Here is a 20845-nt window from a genome sequence, read left to right as displayed (position 1 = left end):
ATGTTGTTCCACTGGATCACATGTTTTGGACTCGCCTTCTATCTGTATGGGTGTTGTGGTGGTTCGTAGGAATGTAAGTTCTTTACTGTAGCTTAGGTTTGTTCTATTGTTCATTGGATTATATATTATGGAAGGAACGGTGTACTAGTTGGTATGAACCGTTGCTTGAATTTCAAAGTAAAATGAATGATAGTAATGTCAAGTATTGATAAAATCACCAAACAAGCACAAAATGATATCGTGTGCCAGCCAGATACCATGTGTATAGCACGCAACAAAGAATTAGCAACCACCTCTAATGGCCCATAAATGAAAAAGTCATAAACGCGGTATACTCTCTGCTGCGCATGCAATACTGGTACAAATCCGTGTCATCAGACATGTAACTCATGGGGTATCGTGATAGATCATAAACAGTCCCGGGAAAAGATGGAAAGGAAACCAGATAGAGATAAAGAAAGAAATTCGTAAACGGGAAGATGCAGCTGCTAGTTCAGCCACGACGGGCCCGTCGGTCCATGTATCTTGGCCGCCGGCCCGTTTCTTCGTCGTGGGTTGGATGTTTGGATTTAGAGGCAATGTCATCAATGGCAACGTTCATTGCGCCCATCTCGATTGTTCTACCGGAGTCGGATGCACTCTTTCCAGACTCTGGGGTTGCCCGAGAGGCTCTGCTCTTGACCAAGGCAGTACTGGGCGCGCTAGACTTGACCGGAGGCTCTGGTTCAGGCTTCTTCCCAAGCCCGCTAGCTCCTTTCACCCAGCTGAAGATCCCAAGGGAACTGCGTCGCTTGTGGTCTTTAGGGTCGGGCGGCGGGGGTTTGGTCACTGCATTGTTCATGAAGCCGGATTCGGTAAAGGAGTGTGGCAATGTCCGATGACTATCTTCGCGCTTGGCGTTGGCAGGAACTGGTACAGACGCAGAGAAACCAGAGCCATGGCTTTCGGCTTTGGAAATCGCCCTGGGTGGTTTGGTTGGAATGTCATCACGTGCCTTACGAATGATGGGAGCAGGAGCTCCATCGTCCGAATCCGAACCTTCGAACATCAAGGATGGCTGGAGACGACGAGGGGGTGCCGAACGCGCAAAGAAAGGAGGCCGGATGCTAATCTTGCGTCCGATCATCCGACGATCTAGGTCGGGCCCAGGCTGCAAGCCAGACTCGAGCGACTGTATATCCAACGTGGGGATCATGGGAACATCAGAGTCCCTGATGGTGGAATCGATACTGTGTCGACGACCACGGAAAGAAGACTGGCGGGGGATTCGCATGTCCTGAGGTCGGGGATTTATCGATTTAGGGGCAACAGGCATCAGACCAGACTTCTCCCGTCGGCGTTTGGCATCCGGCTTAGCGGCCTCGACCCAATCTTGGGGTGTCAAAGGAGGCGAAGAAGACAATGAGCTGTCGGATTCCTCATGCGCCAGCGACCCATAATAGCTATTATCGAGCTTTGAAAGGACCCTGTCAAGGCCTTCTCCGTTGATAAATGCACTCTGACCAATGTGCCCAAGGCTATTCTTGTCGAGGGTCTCAGGGCAATATACCCTTTTATCCCGCGATGTGAGGCTGTTCAAGGGAAAGAAGGTAGGCGATTCTTCTTCCTCGGCAGTACCAGGTCGATGCAGTGTGGCATCACTAACATTCATGTCCACGCTACCAACCGCTGCACTGTTAGTGGAGTTACGCCTTGTTGTAAGTGCCCCTGCAGAACGCGGACGACCGTGTCCGGCCGTCATAGCTTGATCAACAAGACTCTTCTCCGCAACGATGCTGCCGTTCGACTGATTGGGTCCAGTGGCGTACGCCGTACTCATGGTGTCTGGAGTAGGGGGTAACCTCGAACCCCCGAACACGCTATCTACTCGTGTTTTCTGGCTCGAGCTATTGTATGAATCACTGTCAAAGCTTGGTTTACCCGTCTGTCTGAGGAGATTAGAGGGTAATATCTCCTGTTCCGGCACATCTTCCAGAAAGACATCACGTTGTGGCTGGATCCAAGATTCGATCAGGTTCTGACTGGCGGAATCCTCGGATTCCCTGGGGACCTCTGAGGCTCCTGATGAGTCTCGCTCTTTAACCGGGATATTCAACTGATCGCTTGCTTCTTCATCGGGAGGGTACAGTTCACTGCATTCGCTCAGAGCACTGAGCCTTGGAGACTCGGGCTCGAGGAAATCACTCATGGATTGCAGACTTTCTGATTTTGTCATGTCACTCAGTGCTGAACGAGACCGATCGTCGGCAGTAATAGAGGTGCTCTGCAGTGTTGTGGGGCTCTTGTGATCATCGGACAAGAATGAGGGAGCTTGCTTGAGCTGACGCGAATCCGAGGATGGCCGCCGATGCTTCTTCGAAAGAGAAGTACCCCGCCTCGAAGATGTTCTCTCCGGGATGTCAATAGCGGCAAACGCGGTATTCTGCCTGGGAGTTGTAGCACCCGGGTCGTCATCCTCGAACCCGCGAGTGGTAGAAGGTGTTGATGGATGTCCACCAGCTTCCAACTGGGCCACTTTATGCTCCAGAAGACAGATCATATCGACAGCCTCCGTGATTGCTTGGTCCCGCTTGTCAACCTCTTGTCGTAGTTGCTCGTTAGATTCCCTGAGTCGCTGATTGTCTGACTCGGCATCCCTCAGTTCCTGAACCTCGTCTTCCAGGCCTCGCAGGCGCCCAAGTTCCTCTTCCAATTGCTCCATACGCTGTAGTTTCTTCTCCAAAGCGGCCATTTGTTGCACGCGGTGAAATATTTCGAGCTTCAAGTCGAAGTTTTGCTTGTTAATTTTGGACACGTACTGCCATTTGGTCAATCAGTTTACAGGCGGATTAGATCGAATGACCCAGGGACACTTACCTCGCCCATTTCTCTGACCCCCATTTCATGTGGGTGCCTGAGACCCGAAGAAAGCGCGGTCTGAATTTTTCGCTGTTTCTCCGAGCCCACCTCTTCCTGAGATTGAGATCGAGATTGGGACTGGGACTGCGCCGGGGATTGAGATCGCGACTGGGGCCGGGAGTGAGATCGTTCTGGCGTGCGCGGGGCGCCCTGACCAACGTCCTCCGTCGCAGTTCCCTTGGGCACTCGATTCGCGCGTTGTTCTTTGAGAAGATCTTGGAGTAGGGCTGAAGAAGGGTTGACGAGCGATGAGGGGACAGGTTCCGGAGTACCTGTTTGTCCATCACCAGTCAGCGTGTGCGCTCGCACCCTTTTGCGTGCAGTGTGCGGCGATGCCATATGCGTACCGGCTCCAGATCGCTGCGGTGTTCTTGGGGTTGCGGTCCTAGGGGTCATCGACATTGGTGATGCGTCGTTCAACCACGACATTTCTGTAGAGCGATCAATACCACTGCACGCCCAAAGCCGGGGAGAAATCCGCACCTGAATTCATTTGCGGCGAAGAGTCCATGGCGACGGTTCCCTTGACCCGGGCGAGGGCAAGAGGCTTTGGGGGAGCAGACCGGCCTGCAGGGGAACAAAGAATCAGTCCAGTGTCTTTTGTTTGTCTCATGTATCCCTTGGGTGACAATCAAGGGATGAGAGGAAGGTGGATGGCTCACGCTTCAGCTTCGGTTCGGGTCTGAGGGACGCGGTATCGGTCGGAGGCGAGGTGTTTGAAGAGGAGGGAAATGAGCAATGGCGCAGGGAAGAAGGGGCAGTTGACTGCACCGAGACGGTGCTCCGTCTCTGGGGATTTCGGTCCATATTGTGTGAGGGTCTGCGGGTGAGATGGGCCAAAGTTGCCTAGCTAATGCGCATAACTGACAAGATGCGCGATGCCAGTTAGACTGCAGTAGGTTCGCAGGATCGTATCCACTACACACAAGTTCGTTCAGAAGGATCGGGGAGGGAGTCGACCGATAGAGCAAGGAGGAAAAAGCAATGTCTCAGGCGGAAGGTGAGAAAACGCGCCTAGGAAGGGCGATTGGTGACGAAACGAGGCCCACTGCGCGTCCAAGCGTCTAGTGGGAACGGCGAGGAGGGGAGGGTGGAGGAAGTGTAAGTCGGACGGGAAGAACAAAGAAGGAAGCGAGAAAAAAAGGTCAAGACGTGAGGGGAGCGAAGAGAAAAGTGTGAGGAGAAAGTGTGACGAGTCGATCGTGGATCCTCACAGCCAAGAAAGGGGACCGAGTGACAGGAAGATGATCTCCACACATGCATCCATCCATGGGAGGAGGAGGGATTAGTGAGAGCGATCCGGATCTCAGTTTCTCGGTATGTATGCATGCAGGCATGCGTTGGATTTGGAGGGAAGTTTCTGTGGTATGGACGGAAGGTTGCCAAGCAACAAAGAAGGTTGACTGAACAACGAAATGCCAGTGAGGGGGGAAGAAGAATTTGAGGACGGAGTGAATGCGTGATGATGATGGTGATGATGAATGCAAGCAGGTCGGCAGTTTGGATGGTCTTGGTCTTGGTCTTGGTCTTGCTCTTGAATAGAGGGAGGGGAAAGGCATGAAAGCAACGAGATAGGCTCAAGGAACAAACGATCGCAGGGCACTAAAAGCCGGGCTAAAGTGGCCTTAGCGGAGCACCAGCAAGTCAGGAACTGGATCCCGGTCCCGGTCGCTCTTCCCACCATCTCCCGGGCTGGTTTAGTGCAGTGGGTGCAAGTGGCCCTCCCTGGGATGGTCTCCGATGGCTGGGCCGGCTGAACCTGAACTTAAGCTTCCAATCGCCTTTCTCGTCCTGATTTTGAGGTCCGCCCAATAGCTACTTACGGTGGCTGGTTAAGTGGTGGTTGGAAAAGCGTACTCTTTTTTTTTTTCGGTCTTGTTACCACACTGCTATCCCTACTGTAACCTCCTATTGCTCCATTCCTCAACTGATCACACACACACACATCGTTACAGAGTATATACACATAATCACCACCACTAGATTAAGGACAGGAATCATTAATGTCAGTGCCCTCCTCCCCCACTCCATCGGCTAAAATCGCACGATTCCACTTCCCCTCTCTTCATAAACTTATCAAGTATATCTACTCCGTACTCCGTATCTATTTGCTCCATTAGAATCCTCAGTGTAGCCGCCCGGAACTGCAGCCAAATCTGATCCGTCAACTTTCTCACTTCCACTTGCGCTCCTTTTCCTCAGGCTGCCCCACGTTCCAGGGACCCATCGACCGCCCGTGGTTCCCCCCTCCCCGCTACACCAGTCCGTCTGCAATCATCGTCTCATCATCCCCATCGCTCTCAGCTTTAGTCCTCTATCGCCCCGTGACAGATAAGTTGCTGCCCCATCGTTCTTCCCATGGCTCGTGTCGGCACCCATAATTAGATTTTCTCTTTTTTTCCTTCCCCCTTTCCCTCTCTCTTCTTCCCAGCTCTCCCAGCTCGTGGGCCTTAATAAAGCCCTCGGTTATGCCGGTCGTAGGCGCTTACTCCGCCAGTCGGAGTTGACATGTCCTTCCAGTCATTCTTATCTCGGTGGGCATTGCGCTCGTGATTTCCTCCATATCTCCGGAGCACGAAGTACACCTGCGTGGGGGGGTTATCCGCAGCAATTTTTCGGAACTTTCGAATGATAGGTTTCGGGTAACTGTCTCATCTTCTTGTTTCAATTTATGGTTTAGCAGGACATTCATTAAGTAGTTCCAAACTTAACCTTCAGAATCAGATGCCAGCCATTATGATCATATTTGTACACATCTCCAACCATGACTATAGCAAACTACTAAATACGAAATGAATATTTAAGTCATCACATTTTGATACTTCATAATTATTCTTCTGTTAAAGTTTATGTTCATAACGGCGAGCACAGCTCAACCTTTCAACAATCCATACGCTCCACCTAAACCAGTAACCCATTACCATCATTTCTTTTTCGCCTCTCCAGCCCAGACCCGCGTCTCCTTAGCACTATCATGCGCAACCCGGAAAACTACACAAAAGCATCAGTAATCAGCAACGCACACAACACAGACGAGAGATCAACATACGCTGCCTCTCTGTCTCATCCAATCCTCGCAAGAAATCCGCTCCCTGCCCTAAAGCACCCTGCGGATTATGCGCATGGTCCGCAATGACTGCTGAGCGCTTCTTGAACGTCTATCATCATCACAATTAGCCACATTAATCACATCCCCAGTTCACAAAAGCACCATACATTACTCAAAACCTCCACCAATTCCTCTTCCTCAAACAGCTCCAGAATCCTCTCGCTCAGACTATAAAAATGCGGCGCCAATGACCGCAGATCCACCGTCCGAGGATCAGCTTTCAAGGCATTCATAACTCGTTCTGAGAGTGCTGAGGGGAGATCCAGCGTGACCAGTCGAGAGGTTCCCAGTCGGGCACTGCGATAGTTAGACGATACCTCACCAAGATATTATCAGTAGTGGAAGTAAAATAACTCACCCAATAGAAAGCATCTCACCCAGCCATAACGGCAAATCAATGCGCGTTCCAGCTTTGATCTAGATAGACTACACTTAGCAAACCTCCCATCCAACCATTCAGACGGGAGAAGTACATTTTCCCCCGGATTCCCCTCCAAAATACCAAGACCAGGTACGTCCAATTCAAATGTGCACGGTAGTTTCTGGATGGGTGGGAATCAGCCATGCATGCATTTTCATTTTCCAGGATTGACACAACACATACTTGGGAATCCGTCAAGATAGCATCAATGTCATAGTACGACATTTTCGAAGAGAATTTATTTGTGTATAACTAGAATATCAATAGTAATTCTAGTTATCGATGCCTTTTTATTCAGGTGGAGCGTCAAACTCGTCCTTCTTGCTTGAGGCACGCGTCCCGCATGGCGCGCTGTCACGTGCGGAAATCATTACTTTGCGGCCCGCCAATAGGAGGGGAGATATTTACAGTCGGTTACTACACTACTATGTACTATTCTATGGGACAGAGTTTAGAGCTCGACTACAATACTAGAGCTATTTTATTTTGATACTGTGCTTTTATTATCTTTATGAGGATTGAGCTTGTATATTAGGTTGGCACTAAGTGAGAAGATGGTTGATAGTTCGATGACGTCACTCACTTGTTCTGCAGGCATGCAGAAGGCATTCATCAAAAACACTGGTAATCAACTCCAACTAACCACCAAACAATATGTCCTGGGACATACGGTAAATTTAATGCCTTGAAAAAAGTAATACGGTCTATGTTGCCGCTGATAAAGAAGTCGATGAATGCACGGTTCTGTCCTTAGGGGCGATAGCTGATGTTAGAAGTGAGGGCTATTTGGCGTCCTGGGGCGTCTGCGGAGGCTGGTGTGGATAGGACTAGTGTGATAATAAGAATTATTGATACGTTGGATGATGGAAAGGTCAAACAGGATTCGGCGCTCTTTAAAGGAGATATTGGGAGAATTGATGTGGGAGGCGATGCCTGTTACTTTAATGCTGATTCTGTTGACAAGTTTGATGTTTCTTTCAAACATAGAGAATAGAGAAAAGAGTATAGCTGAATTCGTATTATGCTAGTAGTACCATGGGTCTGATATTTCTCGTTTGTACTTGCCCATTTCCAACAAAAAGAAAGCCTTCTCCAGATCCACAATCTCAGTCGGACGATTATGATAATATCTGCCGCGGACGAGAAACAACTCAAGCCACTGAACGCCTGGAATGCCGGTATAATTTTCTAAAGAGCGGAACGCCCTTCTTATCCGCATAGCTTGCCTCACAGTGAGAATGATTTTCTTTCCCTGATCGGATAACAGAGCCAGTCTGAGCGCATCTGTCCCATGGTGAATAGCTCTCGCGGTTTCAGGCTCTCCCCAAGGTGAGGGCAAAGGATCAGGGTGAACGTCGTATATCTTAGACGTCATGAGGTCTATCTTGTTGACAAATGGTAAATCTGTCAGTTCAAGAACGGACAGATACTGCATTCCTTTCAATTTCCGCTGATGGAATAGTTAGATTGAGGTCAATTCGTAATTAATAACGCAGTTAATAGAGATCTATGGAATTGTGTATATCTGTACTTACGCTTGCAGGGATTATCTTGAAGTCAAGCCTCACTTTACCCCATGGTGTCCGCATGTAAAGCGTTTGACGGTGTTTTATGAAGATCTGCGAGTAATAGTATAGCAATGCGTCCTTAAGGTCTTCCAGGGTTGAATCTGCTAAGTCCAGGACGATGTCAATATCTTCTTTTCTATTACATGCCTACTCAGTATGTTAGTCAATAGAAGGCTGCCTTGGTGAGCGGTTCTTGTAATCCAGCCACTTACAATGCTGGGCAGGCGATCGGGGCAATGATGCATGACAGCAAGACCTCCTGTAATTCCCACAAGTGTGGTACGCAAGATATCTTTATTTTTCAGTATCTGCGTAAATTCGATCAGATGTGATGCAGCGTCAAGGAGCTCATCATTGCTTGGATACAGAATATCCGGATACTTCCTATCAATTTCGTCGATGGTTAAATTATCGAAACGCATTTTCTGTATGAATCTTCGATCCTGTAGTTGTCTGATGGATGGATCTATATGAACAGGGATCAGATGGAACAGGAATTCTGGGGTAAATTTATAGTCAACAACGTGTGAGAGACATTGGGGTAGTAACTTGTGGCGTAGTAAAGAAGCTATAACTCGCATGTTAGGTCCCGGGTGCTACCTATCAGCAGAATAGAGAATTACCTTTACTATTTTTCAGTCATTGTTAAGGCCTGGACAAAGGTGTATTGACTTTGAGACAAAGCACACTTGTACCCCAGCATTCTTTGAAATCGGCTTTGTAGCGGACAATAGCAGGCCTATTGGTGACCTTTGACCTTGTACATTTGTATAATGCAATCATAAATATCTAAGGCTATCATCGATCTCATTTTCTCGGATATGGGTTGAAATGGGAATATTATACTATTAGATGTAGTTTCCGGTAAGGTGGGACTTAGATCTTCGAGAATATGAAACATCCGGTAAGCATTAGCTTTAATATTATTGTAAATCGTCATTTGCATTGCTCATTTTACTATGCAATGTACCGGGGCAGAGTGTCTTAGATAACGACGCCTGAGATGCCCATGCGAGGAGCCATACAGCCCGAGCGACCCAAGTTCATTCACAATGAAATAACTCGGAGTATAAGCTTCAGATTACTTATATAGATAAATCAACGAAGTTTTTCTCAATTAGATAAGAATTTTCATGATTATCATTCAACTTCATCTGCCATGAGGAGTAAAGGTATCTTTGTCTTTTCGATCATCTCCTCACGCACTTTGGATATATAATTCTTCACCTCATACGGACTTTTCTTAGTCTCCCCATCGAAATAAAACTTCACAAAACCACGCGCTAAATTTCCCAACACATCCCAACTCGGTACGAGCTCATATTCTCCGCATTCGCGGATATGATCCAGCAGCTCGCTCAAATACTCATACCATATAGAAGACGTAGGGTCCTGAGGCCATTCTCTTACCATGAGAAGTACTATAGCATCAATGAACCGGGCTGGCTTTGGAATCTTAATCGAGCGAATAGACTGCCAACGACCATTTCCAACTTCATCATTGTAGTCTGGCAGCCGAGGGTCATCGACTAGCATATAGTCCGGATCATCCAATGGTGGTAGTCGCGTGGGAACCGGTGCCAGGTCGATGAATAGGTCCCCCATCTTATATAAGAGCACGACGTGGTTGTGCGGTCTGTTCACCCGTGGTTGGACATGATAGTGATAGGCCGGAGCAAAAGGCCTCTTGTTGGGACGGTATCCCTCGCAGTAAGACCTATGGCAGCTGTGGAGACCGGCCGCTTGTAGAAGGGAATCTGCTTCTGCAATGTAGAAATTTGGGATGACCCAGGTGGAACTCTGGAAGTGGTTAGCTTCAATCACACACTAGTTTTAGGGAGGTGGGAGAAAGTATGCTACCTTTTGCTCCTGCACAAGACCATAGACGCTCATTAGCCCATGACCGCAGAATACGTAAGGCACTCCAGCATTATCTAGCGCCTCCGCGATGATATTCTCTAGTTTATAATCAATATGAGTTGGAGCTTTCGCGCCAGACTCCTCGGACTGAGAACTCCCCATGTCATGGGGTGTTTGTGTCGACATGTAGTATGAACTTGGATGAGACGAGAGATCTGGAACCAAGTGGGGCGCTCTCTTTATATTCGAGTGCCCTAGAAACGACTCAGGGCTATATATGGGACTTTCCGGTCTTACTTCCAGATGTTCCTTTCCCTGGTGGACTCTTAGCAAGTTTAGAGTCTGAAGCTTAGGTGTGATTTGCCTAACGTACTATACCCTTGGATATATACATTTCCAAATAATCCCCCCTTCCGCTATCGGTTGTAATAGCTCTATGTAACGGCGAATACACGCGCATCCTGCACTGTCTACCGCTTTGCTCTGGAGTAGTGGGTGAGCTATTCAAAAATTAGAAAGTAAAATACTGATTCTTTAGATTTTTTTTTTTTTTTTTTCCTTCTGCTCGGATATTGCCACAAATTACCATCTTATGTATGTGCTGGGAGGAAATATCCGTCTACGTCTATTATGAGACTGTCTTTGTTGCTTGAGATATGCTGCCGTTCCTCTTTGGCGTATCATTTACTGTGTCGTACTATAACTGTCTTTACTTTTTGTACAGAATAACTCCCCCAAACCTGCTCGACTATGGCCATGATTGGTTCCTGGTCACAAGACTAGAGAGTATCAGAAGTCGCAGGACAAATTGGTTGCATCCATGCAGCTAATGAGAATACCCGAGCACAACTCCTCTTTGTTTCTAGCCATCATTCAGTACAGTCAAGACAATTAGCTTTTGAAATCACTCTAGTCCCTGAAGATAAACTAGTATCAAAATCTAGTTTCGAAGAAACCCGAAATAATGTCTCTGCGCACCCTCAGCATATACATGCTATGCGTACTACAATCTCAGATCAGAATCAATTCTGACCCAAAATATCATCTGCAGGACATACCCAGCCCGACAACCTCGTCACTTCTATTCTTTTCCTTTACCTAAACTGTACTTAAGCTGAATTGACTTGTTAGGGCTGTTAACCTGACTAAGCAGAGCAAGTCACATGTCTCAGTATATCTATCACGTGCCTTCATCTTCACTGATTGCGGAACTTCGTACTTTTCACAAACTCGCATCTTCACCCATCCACTCAAAGCTCTCGCGTCTTTGAAGGCCCTGTCCTTCCGATTCTCCCGTGGGATTTTAATCTCCCGATGGGTGGATCCCTAGACGCCGCCCTGGACAGTGGACGCTGTCGAGATCCATGACGATGGCACCTCCGAGCGGGTCGGCGGCATACAAGAAGAAAGATGGCACCCTGACCATAGCCCAGGACCGCCAGTCGATCTCTTGGATCCCGGCGGCTGGCGGTGCAGCTGGTGCAATTACCCTTCCAGTTGCTCAGATTACCAGTACGGCGTAGTCTTCAGCTTGATTCACCGGGCGCGATTTTACTGACTACGGATAGATTTGCAACAGACCCCCGCGAGTAACCCGAAAGTGATGCTGAAGATCTTTGTCCTCCCTCCGAACGCTCCTGCCAGCTCCCCTGAACAATATGTCTTCTCCTTTACAGCTGGAGCGAACGCGCGACCGGAAGCTGATGCCATCAGAGATGCTCTCAGTGCCGCTATTCAAGCTGCAAAGACAGCTCAGAATGCCCCCGTTAAAGAAGGCGTGTCTCCTGCTATGGCCATAGCGAATGCTGTATCATCGGCAGGGAAAGAGAAGAACCCATGGGATGATGACAAGCGGCTTCAAGGAGATGTGGAGTTGCAACAGTCGCTGCTGAAGTCGAATCCGATTCTCCAGCGCATGTTCATGGAGTCGTTACATACCAAGCCGGATACTTTGTCTGCTTCGCAGTTCATGACGCAGTTTTGGTCCACTCGACTTCATCTTTTGCGCGCGCATGCGATCGAGCGGTCGCAGACACGCGGATCCTACAATGTGCTGTCGACATTGAAGCCGCGGGTGGAGGATAGCGTGACAAAATTGAATATTAGCAAGGAGCAGATCCAGTTGATTTTCAATCAGCACCCGCTTGTGAAGCGGGTGTACGATGAGAATGTACCCAAGCTTAGCGAGCAGCAGTTCTGGTCTCGGTTTTTCCAAAGTCGGTTGTTCAAGAAACTGCGCGGAGAGCGCATCTCCGAAACGGATCCCACGGACATAATCCTGGACAAATACCTTAAGGCGGACGAGTCGGGAAATTTACCGCGCGACGCGCATGTTCCGCATTTCCTGGATCTGGCTGGAAATGAAGTGAACAACAGTCAACGGCAAGGTAACCGACCTGATCTCGACATGCGCCCGTCCTCGGTGGAGAAGGTGCCTATCATCCGCACCCTGAATAGTCTGAGTGAGAAGATTATGGCGAACGTTGCACCAGCCGATGGCGAGGCAGATGGCAAGACGGGTGAGGATGGGACGTACAACGAGCTGCAGCTGCGTGACTTACGCGGGGACGAGGAACAGCAACGTATCCTCCTCAACGTCAAGGACCAAAGTCGCTTTTTCTCGTCACACTCAAAAACTGCGGAGGACGAGCAAAATAAGCTGTTTGCCCAGCAGGATCCAAATCAGATACTCGGACAGCTACGGGGGGATCTGGAACAAAATCTGCCCGAGGGCGGAGCCGCGCCGCTGGGGAGATTGGTAGAACCGCAGGAAGAGGACGATGAGGATCAGGCAAAGTTCGAAGACGTAATTGGCTCTAGGGCCAATTTGAAGCGCGCCTCAAACCAGATTCTCGAAGCGATCCGTGACCGCCGCTCCCAAACAGAGGGATCAGGCAATGCCGGCACATATGGTTTGTCGACTGCATTGTACGACCGGCTGACCCTAACACATGCCACGACGACTGAATTTCTGCATCAATTCTGGCAGGCATTTCTGTCAGGGAACGCGGATCGCGCAGGTGAGGTAGCTTCGCTTGTGGAGTCACTGAACCGAGCCATGGAGCGCATAAAGTCGGTGGCGCAAGACGCAGAGAGAGAGCGGCAGGTTGAGGTTGATCGACTGAAGCAGCATGCCCGAGAAGTGCTGGAAAGGACGGGAAGGAAGCTCAAGCTCAATCTCGCCGGTGTGGCTGGGGGTGAACAAGCTGTCAATCGACTATTGGGGCCGACCATTCGGGCGTTGGAAACGGCATTGGCGAAGTACAACCAGGCGTTGGCTGAAGAAATGAAGGAAATGCCATCTGCGTGATATGGCCATAATGTATGATAGAATAGACATAAATGACTATTAACGATTCATATTGGGTCTTTTAAGTACTTTGATCGGCATGCCGAGCCCTCCGCTCTCCGCCCCCTCCGCCTCGGCCCGCCCTTCACGCGACGTGTCCCTCACTTCCTCCACCTTCCTTCCAGCTCATCAGACCAGCATCGCAACCACCGGGACGCTCCACTAATCAGATATCGCCTTAATGCTCTAGTTACCTCTTAATATTCAGGAGAGATTGCCTCCAGCTCCAATAACCTACATTAATCTAATAAATCCACACCAACATCTCGAAGATGTTAACCTCCGGACTCACCAACGCCTCGATCTCCAAATCCCTCCTCATCTACACCATCGCCTCCTCGGTGGCTCTCGCCATCTTCGACCTTAAACATCTCACTAGTATCCAGGTCGTTCCGCACATCTGGCAATATGGACAGTTCTGGCGCATCCTGGTGTGGCAGGTAGCCGGATTCGCGAACTCGACGGAGGCGCTATTCGCCGCAATGTTGGTGTATCATCTACGAGTCGTCGAACGCGCCTGGGGGAAGAGGAAGTTTGCCGTACGTTATCTCATTTATCTTACTTTTCTTCGTCACTGTCCCCCGTCCACAAGCTATACTACAAATGCAGCTACTAACAAGCGATAATGATCCATAGACCTTCCTCCTCACCACACTCCCCTACACAACCCTCCTCCCACCCCTCCTCCTCATCCTTGTGCTCCGACCCGTGACCCTCGGAAAAATGAACTACCTCCCCTCCGGACCTGTAGCGACCATCTTCGCCTTATTAGCGCAATACCACGCCTCAATCCCATCTACCTTCCGCTACCGGATCTCCACGTCATCGTCGTCTTCTGATTCGAACGATACAAAAGACCAACCGCAACAGAGCAACAAGTCCCTCACTCTTACATTGTCTGATAAATCTACAACATATATCGTCGCTGCGCAACTGGCTTTGTCGCAGTTTCCGGCGATGATCGTCCCCGCTGCGGTGGGATGGCTGGTTGGTGTGGCCTGGCGGATGGAGTTCCTGCCTGGGACTGGCGCATGGAGGGTCCCGGCGTGGATGGTGGGGGAGAAGGAGCGGAGAGTTGTTAATGGCGCTGGTGGAGGAGATGGTGGGAGATATGAGGATCTAAGGAGGAGGTTGGAGGGAGAGGCTATTGCGGCGTCGGCGAGTTCGTCGGCTACGGGTGCGGCGGGGGAGACTGTGGGACAGAGGTTGAGGAGGAGTGGGGGAATATAGATTAGAGGGTTTGTTTCATGTAGTTATTACGATATAGCAGTGTTTTATAACTTCAATTGTTCAAGGCTTATGGGTAAACTACTTGTATAGGTGCATTCAGTGTGTTTGAGTGAAGATAGAAGTAACATAGAGTGTAGTTTGTAAAGAATTTTTTCATTTAGTGATATGCAGGTATCCTTTTCGGCCTTGCTTCATCCGCTATCGATGCCAGTCATTATGTAGTCCAGCTGGTGTTTCCAGACTCGCCAAAAAGCCAAGCTGATCCCCGGCATAAAACGCCGCGCTTTGACCGCCGGGTCCTGTGATATACGTACTATAATTGGCATCTAGACCGCACGTGAGTCCACTGTTATCGCCTGTCTTGGCGGTAGAGGCTGGCAGAATCCGGCCAGCTGAACTCTCTCCATGATCAGTTGCTGATTATCGTCTCCTATTGAATGCCCTTCGGTGCCACATCTACGATATATTGACATCCATGCGGATTCGCTTGCTTTCCTCCATTGTATTCATATTATCATATATGAATAGGACATGATCGTTAAATCTACCTTCAATGGTTCCAACTACCAGCTATGCTAGCTCTTTCCTTCGGTATGGGTTGTCCCGCCGGTTTAGCCTGCGCCGGCGCTTCCTCCAGGGTCTGTTACTTTGTATGATGGCCTGGACGATACTTGAGACCCTTTATATACATCACCAAGCTTCGACTGTGGATGTGGCCAAGGACCACCTGTCACCTCGACCCGAGCGGCTATTCATCGCAAGTATGCACTGGAACAACGAACCAATCCTGCGAAGCCATTGGAATGATGCGGTGATAAAACTAGCAAAAACATTCGGACCAGATAATGTTTTCGTGAGCGTCTATGAGAGTGGGAGCTGGGATGATTCCAAGGGAGCTCTCCGCGAGCTTGACGCTGGGCTAGACCGACTTGGCGTACGGCGCAACATCACCCTATCGGACACGACCCATCAGGATGAGCTATCCGCTCGTCCTCGAGAGGGCTGGATCGATACGCCTCGCCAAAAGAAGGAACTGAGGCGCATTCCTTATCTTGCGCGACTACGCAACTTGACCTTGCAGCCTTTGGGGGACTTGTCGCAGCAAGGCATCACATTTGACAAAGTGCTGTTTCTGAATGATGTGGTCTTCACTGTATGTCTGGGCTATTTCAGATTTCTATCTGGTATAGAAACTATCTTAGCAGGTCGCTAACTGCCGGTCATAGGTGGACGATGTTATCAGATTACTTGATACAAATGATGGAGTTTATGCTGCTGCTTGCTCGCTGGACTTTTCCAAACCACCACTCTATTATGACACCTTTGCCTTGCGTGATTCAAACGGCGATGAGCATGTTATGCAGAAGTGGCCATATTTTCGGTCTGCAGCTTCGCGCAATGCACTACTTACCCTGTCTCCTGTGCCTGTTAAGAGTTGCTGGAACGGAATGGGTTGGTGACTTCCCTATATGCCTTTCTCGACGCTTGTATTGATCGATCAATTATCGCAGTTGCTATGCCTATGGAGCCCTTTATCGCCACTCCTCCGTTGCGATTTCGCGCTATATCCGATTCCCTGGCGCTCTCACATCTCGAGGGTTCTGAATGTTGTTTGATTCATGCGGATAACCCTCTCTCCCAACAACAGGGAGTTTATCTGAACCCCAAGGTTCGTGTCGGCTATAACCCTGCAGCCTATGAAGCTGTTCATCCCACAGGGGCCTGGTTGTCGTTGCAACATGTGGCATTGGCTCTTTGGGAGAACCGACTCCGACGATGGTTTACAACGCCATTCTTCAAAAAGCTGGTAGTCCGCAAGAGGATTGCTGGTTGGCATGATGACCATATCGATGAGCAAGAACCTGGTGACTTTTGTTTGATCAATGAGATGCAGGTGCTTGTCTCTAATGGTTGGGCACACGTCTGAGGCCAAGTTCGGGGGAGTACCTACAATTGGGCGCTTCGGCTTATGTCCGAAGTGAGTAGAAATTGATTCTAAGACCAACTTCAAAGCACTCTTCAACACACGACCGCCTAACTGCCCTGCTATACACCTCATGGGGTTTGGGGATCATTACAATCACAGAAGATGCCAAGAAGTAGGCGTGAACTGTTGATAGTAAGGCTGGGGTTGCCTGGGCAAGTCGGAAAAGAATTATGAATACAGCCGACGACTGTACACAGTACACCATATATTACGCTCCACGGCTCCCGCTCGCATTTTTTCTGCGGCCAGTCAGTATAACGCACAACCTCGTTAAGCGCCATTTGACCCCTTGGTTCACAATGACCCCGCAGACCATCTCGTGGTCGAGGCCAATGATATGCCTTGAGTGGGCCGCGGCGCTAAAGGCACTGGCTCCTGTCTAGTATCCTTAGCCTCGTCCGATCGTTGCGCCCCCCTCCCTTTGGCCGAGTGAAGAGAGAAACGCCCTTGGTGGCACTCAAAGTGCCTCTATGTGCTTGCGCGTAGCTTTACTGCTTACCGGTCTATCTTGACATGGGCACCATTTGTTGGCCGCTCTTGTCCGCTAGGGGATCAGGGGCTGGGTAGACAGCTTCAGCTCGCCGGCCCCATCCTCCAAGCGCTAACATCCGAGCGATACAGCGAGCAGAGACCAATCATCAACCAGGTCCCCTGCTAGGCTATGTGCTATCATTTTAGTAGATCTGACTACTCCAGTCTCCGAAATTCAGATATGGGATTGAAGCTGGTCCGCGGGCGCGGACGCAGTCCATTTATAACACGTCTACGGCTTAAGCCTTGTATTCCTTCTTCTTAGTCCACATACTATACATGGCATTATCTGGGCTGAGGCCAACCACCTCCCCCTGGTATTTATAGTTAAAAACAATTATACGCCACGGATTTTCGGAGATGACACCCGAGAATGGCACTCGGCCTTCTTTTCAAAATGGGATTCGCCTCGTTCATAACACTTATTCGTCGTCCAATCTGTCATGGCAGTCCCAGCTGGATGGCGAAGCTGTGAGCTTAGAGGACATGTATGCTGCTGAACCGTATCGGCCGACCACCGCGTAAGTCTAGACTGGGATCTTGACGGGCCCTGGCTCTTGCTGAATTCCTACAATATGTCGAGCAGTGACTCCAATTTGCATAATGGTATCTCGCGCTCCAACAGCGATGCATCCGATAGCGACGTCTCTATACAGGCAAATCAGCGCGTGCGGTATGCTCGGCGTCCGATCTCGGAAAAGGCTCGGGGCATGGTGCACTCACTCCGATCTTCACTGGGGGCCCAGATGGCCCAAGTAAGAGATCGATTGTGTTGGCAGCGACTACTCCGAGCAGAATCCAACAGTCCCGGGCTCAGCGATCATTTTCTGGCACTGTTAAAGAATATCGGCATCACATCCTTCTACAATACCTGCTGCAAGCTATGCGGCATTGAGGTAACAGAAAGGCCGAAAGTCTTTATGGACAGGAGCAAGACACTTGCTTCCATCCGCTGTGTCCTGCATGTGGTTCCTGTCAGTGCTGCATTTGCACTCATCATGCTTAATTCAACTGGTTACTATATCGGGGGCGAATTATCTGGCACTTCGGGACAAGATGCAGAGAAGCTCGCTGCGCTGACATTCGCAGCTAAGCTCCATGAACTTCTTATGCTAGCTTCGCTTGGCTCCATACTAATTACTTATATCCGTAGAGAACTTGCCTTTGGGGAAGGCCTTCCGTTTGGCGCCATATTCACCTCCTTGCAGTTTCAAGACATCAGTTTCCTTTGGTCCCTCAGCATGTGGGGTTCAGTCAATCATGACTGGAAGCGAAGAACCACCAAATGGTTTATGCTTTGCCTTATGGTTATTTGCACCCTGCTGGGACTAACAGTTGGACCGTCTACAAGTAATTTAATGAAACCACGTCTGGATGACTGGCCAGCAGGTGGTACACCATTCTGGATCAATGCCACCGACAGTGAAGTCTTTCCTCGTGAAATGAAGAACTCATCATCACTAGCGCATTGTGCTTTTGACAACAGCGACCTCGCCTGCCCGGCCGGGAATTGGCAAATCCTCAACCAGGACTATTACTCGTTCTTTCCGAAGCTCGTCAATGCGGGCAGTGTCCCCCAAAATCTTACCATCTCCGGTCAAGCTTCCATCCGCAGCTTTGGAATGAGGTCTCGCAACCTGTTCGGTACTCATGAGATGATGTGGGGGAATGCTTACACCATTGCAACTACCCCACTCTCTGTCGTCGCGGATAGCGTTGCAGAATTAGGCAGGCTATGGTCGTACGCTGCCGCCAACATCGACGTCGGCCGGTTCAAGTTCAGAAACGATGCACTCTTCATGACCAACGCCTTGCAGCCGATGGTACTCACGTTCTGTGGTCAGACGTTCTACGACTACTCCGGTAATATCACTCTGGCCTTTCCCGCATTGGGTACTGCGTCTCTCTCCTCAGGCCCGGGCACGGCCGACACGAGTCAGGCCTCGATCGATTTATACAATGGGTTTTCCAACAAGACGATTGAAACCAAGGTGGAATCACTCCTCCGACAAGGTGCTACCCCTTCCGTGCTCTGGATCGATGACTTTCGTCTGCTGCAACCCATAGACGCCACTCTCGCTGCGATATTTGTCCTTCCTGCCACAGTCAGCACCAATCCACAGTACTTCACTTGCAGCGTCGACAGCAGGCTCACCAACGTTACTTTAGTGTCCACGCGGAACCACATCAAAATCGTCACTGGCCAGCCTGCAGAAATGGACAAGAATGGGACATTTCATTCTGATTGGCCGCGAGTTGCACTCACGGCGGACTGGGCGACGTACCTGACGCCAGACATTCCCGGTACAAATGAAACGATTCTATCACCTATCACCTCGATGGCTGGCATCTTCAACAGTTCAACTCCATCGGCCTCCTACTATTACGATATTATAGTGGAGAATATCCTAGCCACCCTTATCACCAACGGCATCGGTCGGTCAGCGTACAATCATAGTATCATCATGGACTTGAAAGGTGCTAATAACCCTAATGATCTTTGGGATGGTGGCGACTGGATTTACGATATAATTCCTCAAGGCGGAAACATGGGCACGGGGCGCAACGCATTCAACGTGTCTGCCGCTGTGCGCAACCGATCTACTCAATTGGTTATGGCAGCTTATGTGAACGGTTACGCATACAGCGCGGACGGGATCACATCCGTACTCGAAATGGTCGTACTTGCCATCTATATTGCCGTGGCCATTGCCCACGTCTGCTATTCGATTTACAGCGGGCTCTCCTCGAGCAGTTGGGGCTCAGCACCAGAGATCGCAGCGCTTGCATGGAACTCTGCTCCAACTGAAAAGATGGCTCATACGGGAGCTGGTATCTCAACTATTGATGTTTACAAGCATAATATACGAGTGATGCAACGCGACAACAAGTTGGAGATTGTAACTCGGGATCACGATGGGAGATTCGAGAAGGGGAGACCGCTATCCCAGCAAGATGCAGGTTCAGAGAGTGTGACTACAAATTTGGATTCGGGTCAAAGCAATGACGAAATGGGGCCGATCGAGGAGAACCAAGCTTATTCTTAGTATTAGTCTTTGTCGTTTGGAAGATTCCAATGGGTGTACATGTCAATATATCTACTACGCTTAATGAAATAGCACATAGACGAAGTTGGCTACTCGTAAGAACCTTCCTCCGATTCAAGTCAAAACTTATTTGATGAACATCAACAGCAAGACAGGAAGCGAAAGGGCTCAACTTCATCGAGATAGTGGATAAACACATGAGCCAGATATTATTTTCAACCTACTGCAAATATTTTTCAAACACTGAATGGGGAAGGAAAAAGAAAAAGATACAAAAACGATCTGTCCCGAGGGAGGTTCGAACTCCCGGCCTTGGGATCGCATGGAAGTTGAACCTTCCACGTCATACTGTAGTATGAGACCCACGTGATAACCAACTACACCATCGAGACGACTTGTTGAAGAACGCATCTAGGGTATGATAGATGAAGAAGTGAGATACCCGGTACAGTAAGTGGGCGCGGATAGTAGAAACGTACTACGCACGCACCACCTGCGTTTGAACGACTAACTGTATCTTGCTCAAATTGTTAATTCCAAGAGAATGTTGAATGCTCAAAAATACTACTACTAGTATACAGCAATCTCGACTACATCCAATTGATGCTACTAAGGATCATTGGCCCAAGTCCAGACGGAGGTTATTCAAGGCGGGCCACAAGTATATCCAAGCGGCGATCAAGGTCATATCAGTCTGGACACTACTATTGATATTTCATAGAACATGCTGCATACATATACTGGGGAGAGGGAGCGGTACTACTTCCAAATCACGGACGAGAGATACGCCATAGTGTATTTTCAGATTATGTTTCCTAGTATCATGATTTTTCTAATCCTTAGGA

At 49.3% G+C, this 20845-nt stretch overlaps 8 protein-coding genes and 1 non-coding gene across 9 annotated transcripts; 4 read left to right on the top strand and 5 right to left on the bottom strand.

Annotated features, from left to right (window-relative positions):
• Window positions 1-147: 147 nt before the first annotated feature.
• Window positions 148-3847, bottom strand: BDQ94DRAFT_177066 (uncharacterized protein). The gene is made up of 4 exons (XM_026772813.1): window positions 3561-3847; window positions 3382-3465; window positions 2857-3329; window positions 148-2797 (listed from the first exon to the last, which is right to left on the bottom strand). The coding sequence occupies exons 1-4, from the start codon at window positions 3703-3705 to the stop codon at window positions 494-496; spliced, it is 3006 nt and encodes a 1001-aa protein (XP_026632735.1). The 5' UTR covers window positions 3706-3847; the 3' UTR covers window positions 148-493.
• A 1864-nt stretch (window positions 3848-5711) lies between these two features.
• Window positions 5712-6713, bottom strand: psf3 (DNA replication protein PSF3). Its single transcript, XM_026764300.1, has 6 exons — window positions 6612-6713; window positions 6481-6549; window positions 6366-6424; window positions 6115-6304; window positions 5948-6056; window positions 5712-5889 (listed from the first exon to the last, which is right to left on the bottom strand). The coding sequence occupies exons 1-6, from the start codon at window positions 6651-6653 to the stop codon at window positions 5822-5824; spliced, it is 537 nt and encodes a 178-aa protein (XP_026632734.1). The 5' UTR covers window positions 6654-6713; the 3' UTR covers window positions 5712-5821.
• A 739-nt stretch (window positions 6714-7452) lies between these two features.
• Window positions 7453-8418, bottom strand: BDQ94DRAFT_165392 (uncharacterized protein; the record flags this gene model as incomplete). Its single annotated transcript, XM_026770293.1, has 3 exons — window positions 7453-7878; window positions 7964-8143; window positions 8209-8418. 3 exons carry the CDS (start codon window positions 8416-8418, stop codon window positions 7453-7455), a joined length of 816 nt encoding a protein of 271 aa, XP_026632733.1.
• A 718-nt stretch (window positions 8419-9136) lies between these two features.
• On the bottom strand, window positions 9137-10042 carry BDQ94DRAFT_165391 (uncharacterized protein; the record flags this gene model as incomplete). Its single annotated transcript, XM_026770292.1, has 2 exons — window positions 9137-9796; window positions 9857-10042. The coding sequence occupies 2 exons, from the start codon at window positions 10040-10042 to the stop codon at window positions 9137-9139; spliced, it is 846 nt and encodes a 281-aa protein (XP_026632732.1).
• Window positions 10043-11044: 1002 nt separating this feature from the next.
• Window positions 11045-13213, top strand: BDQ94DRAFT_133528 (TFIIH subunit TFB1 family protein). The gene is made up of 2 exons (XM_026764299.1): window positions 11045-11368; window positions 11425-13213. The coding sequence occupies exons 1-2, from the start codon at window positions 11221-11223 to the stop codon at window positions 13164-13166; spliced, it is 1890 nt and encodes a 629-aa protein (XP_026632731.1). The 5' UTR covers window positions 11045-11220; the 3' UTR covers window positions 13167-13213.
• Window positions 13214-13328: 115 nt separating this feature from the next.
• On the top strand, window positions 13329-14508 carry dscB. Its single transcript, XM_026764298.1, has 2 exons — window positions 13329-13744; window positions 13842-14508. Exons 1-2 carry the CDS (start codon window positions 13478-13480, stop codon window positions 14433-14435), a joined length of 861 nt encoding a protein of 286 aa, XP_026632730.1. The 5' UTR covers window positions 13329-13477; the 3' UTR covers window positions 14436-14508.
• Window positions 14509-14988: 480 nt separating this feature from the next.
• On the top strand, window positions 14989-16362 carry BDQ94DRAFT_165388 (glycosyltransferase family 69 protein; the record flags this gene model as incomplete). Its single annotated transcript, XM_026770291.1, has 3 exons — window positions 14989-15588; window positions 15662-15887; window positions 15947-16362. The coding sequence occupies 3 exons, from the start codon at window positions 14989-14991 to the stop codon at window positions 16360-16362; spliced, it is 1242 nt and encodes a 413-aa protein (XP_026632729.1).
• A 1077-nt stretch (window positions 16363-17439) lies between these two features.
• Window positions 17440-20000, top strand: BDQ94DRAFT_156285 (uncharacterized protein; the record flags this gene model as incomplete). The annotated part of the gene is made up of 2 exons (XM_026768606.1): window positions 17440-17474; window positions 17540-20000. 2 exons carry the CDS (start codon window positions 17440-17442, stop codon window positions 19998-20000), a joined length of 2496 nt encoding a protein of 831 aa, XP_026632728.1.
• Window positions 20001-20283: 283 nt separating this feature from the next.
• On the bottom strand, window positions 20284-20392 carry BDQ94DRAFT_t7. Its single transcript has one exon. It is a non-coding gene; the product is annotated as a tRNA-Met (tRNA).
• Between the last annotated feature and the right edge of the window lie 453 nt (window positions 20393-20845).

Source organism: Aspergillus welwitschiae (genome assembly GCF_003344945.1).
Source record: "Aspergillus welwitschiae strain CBS 139.54b unplaced genomic scaffold BDQ94scaffold_1, whole genome shotgun sequence".
NCBI lineage: Eukaryota > Fungi > Ascomycota > Eurotiomycetes > Eurotiales > Aspergillaceae > Aspergillus > Aspergillus welwitschiae.
Note: the sequence above shows the minus strand (reverse complement) of the source record. Positions and strands in the feature narration are given on the sequence as shown.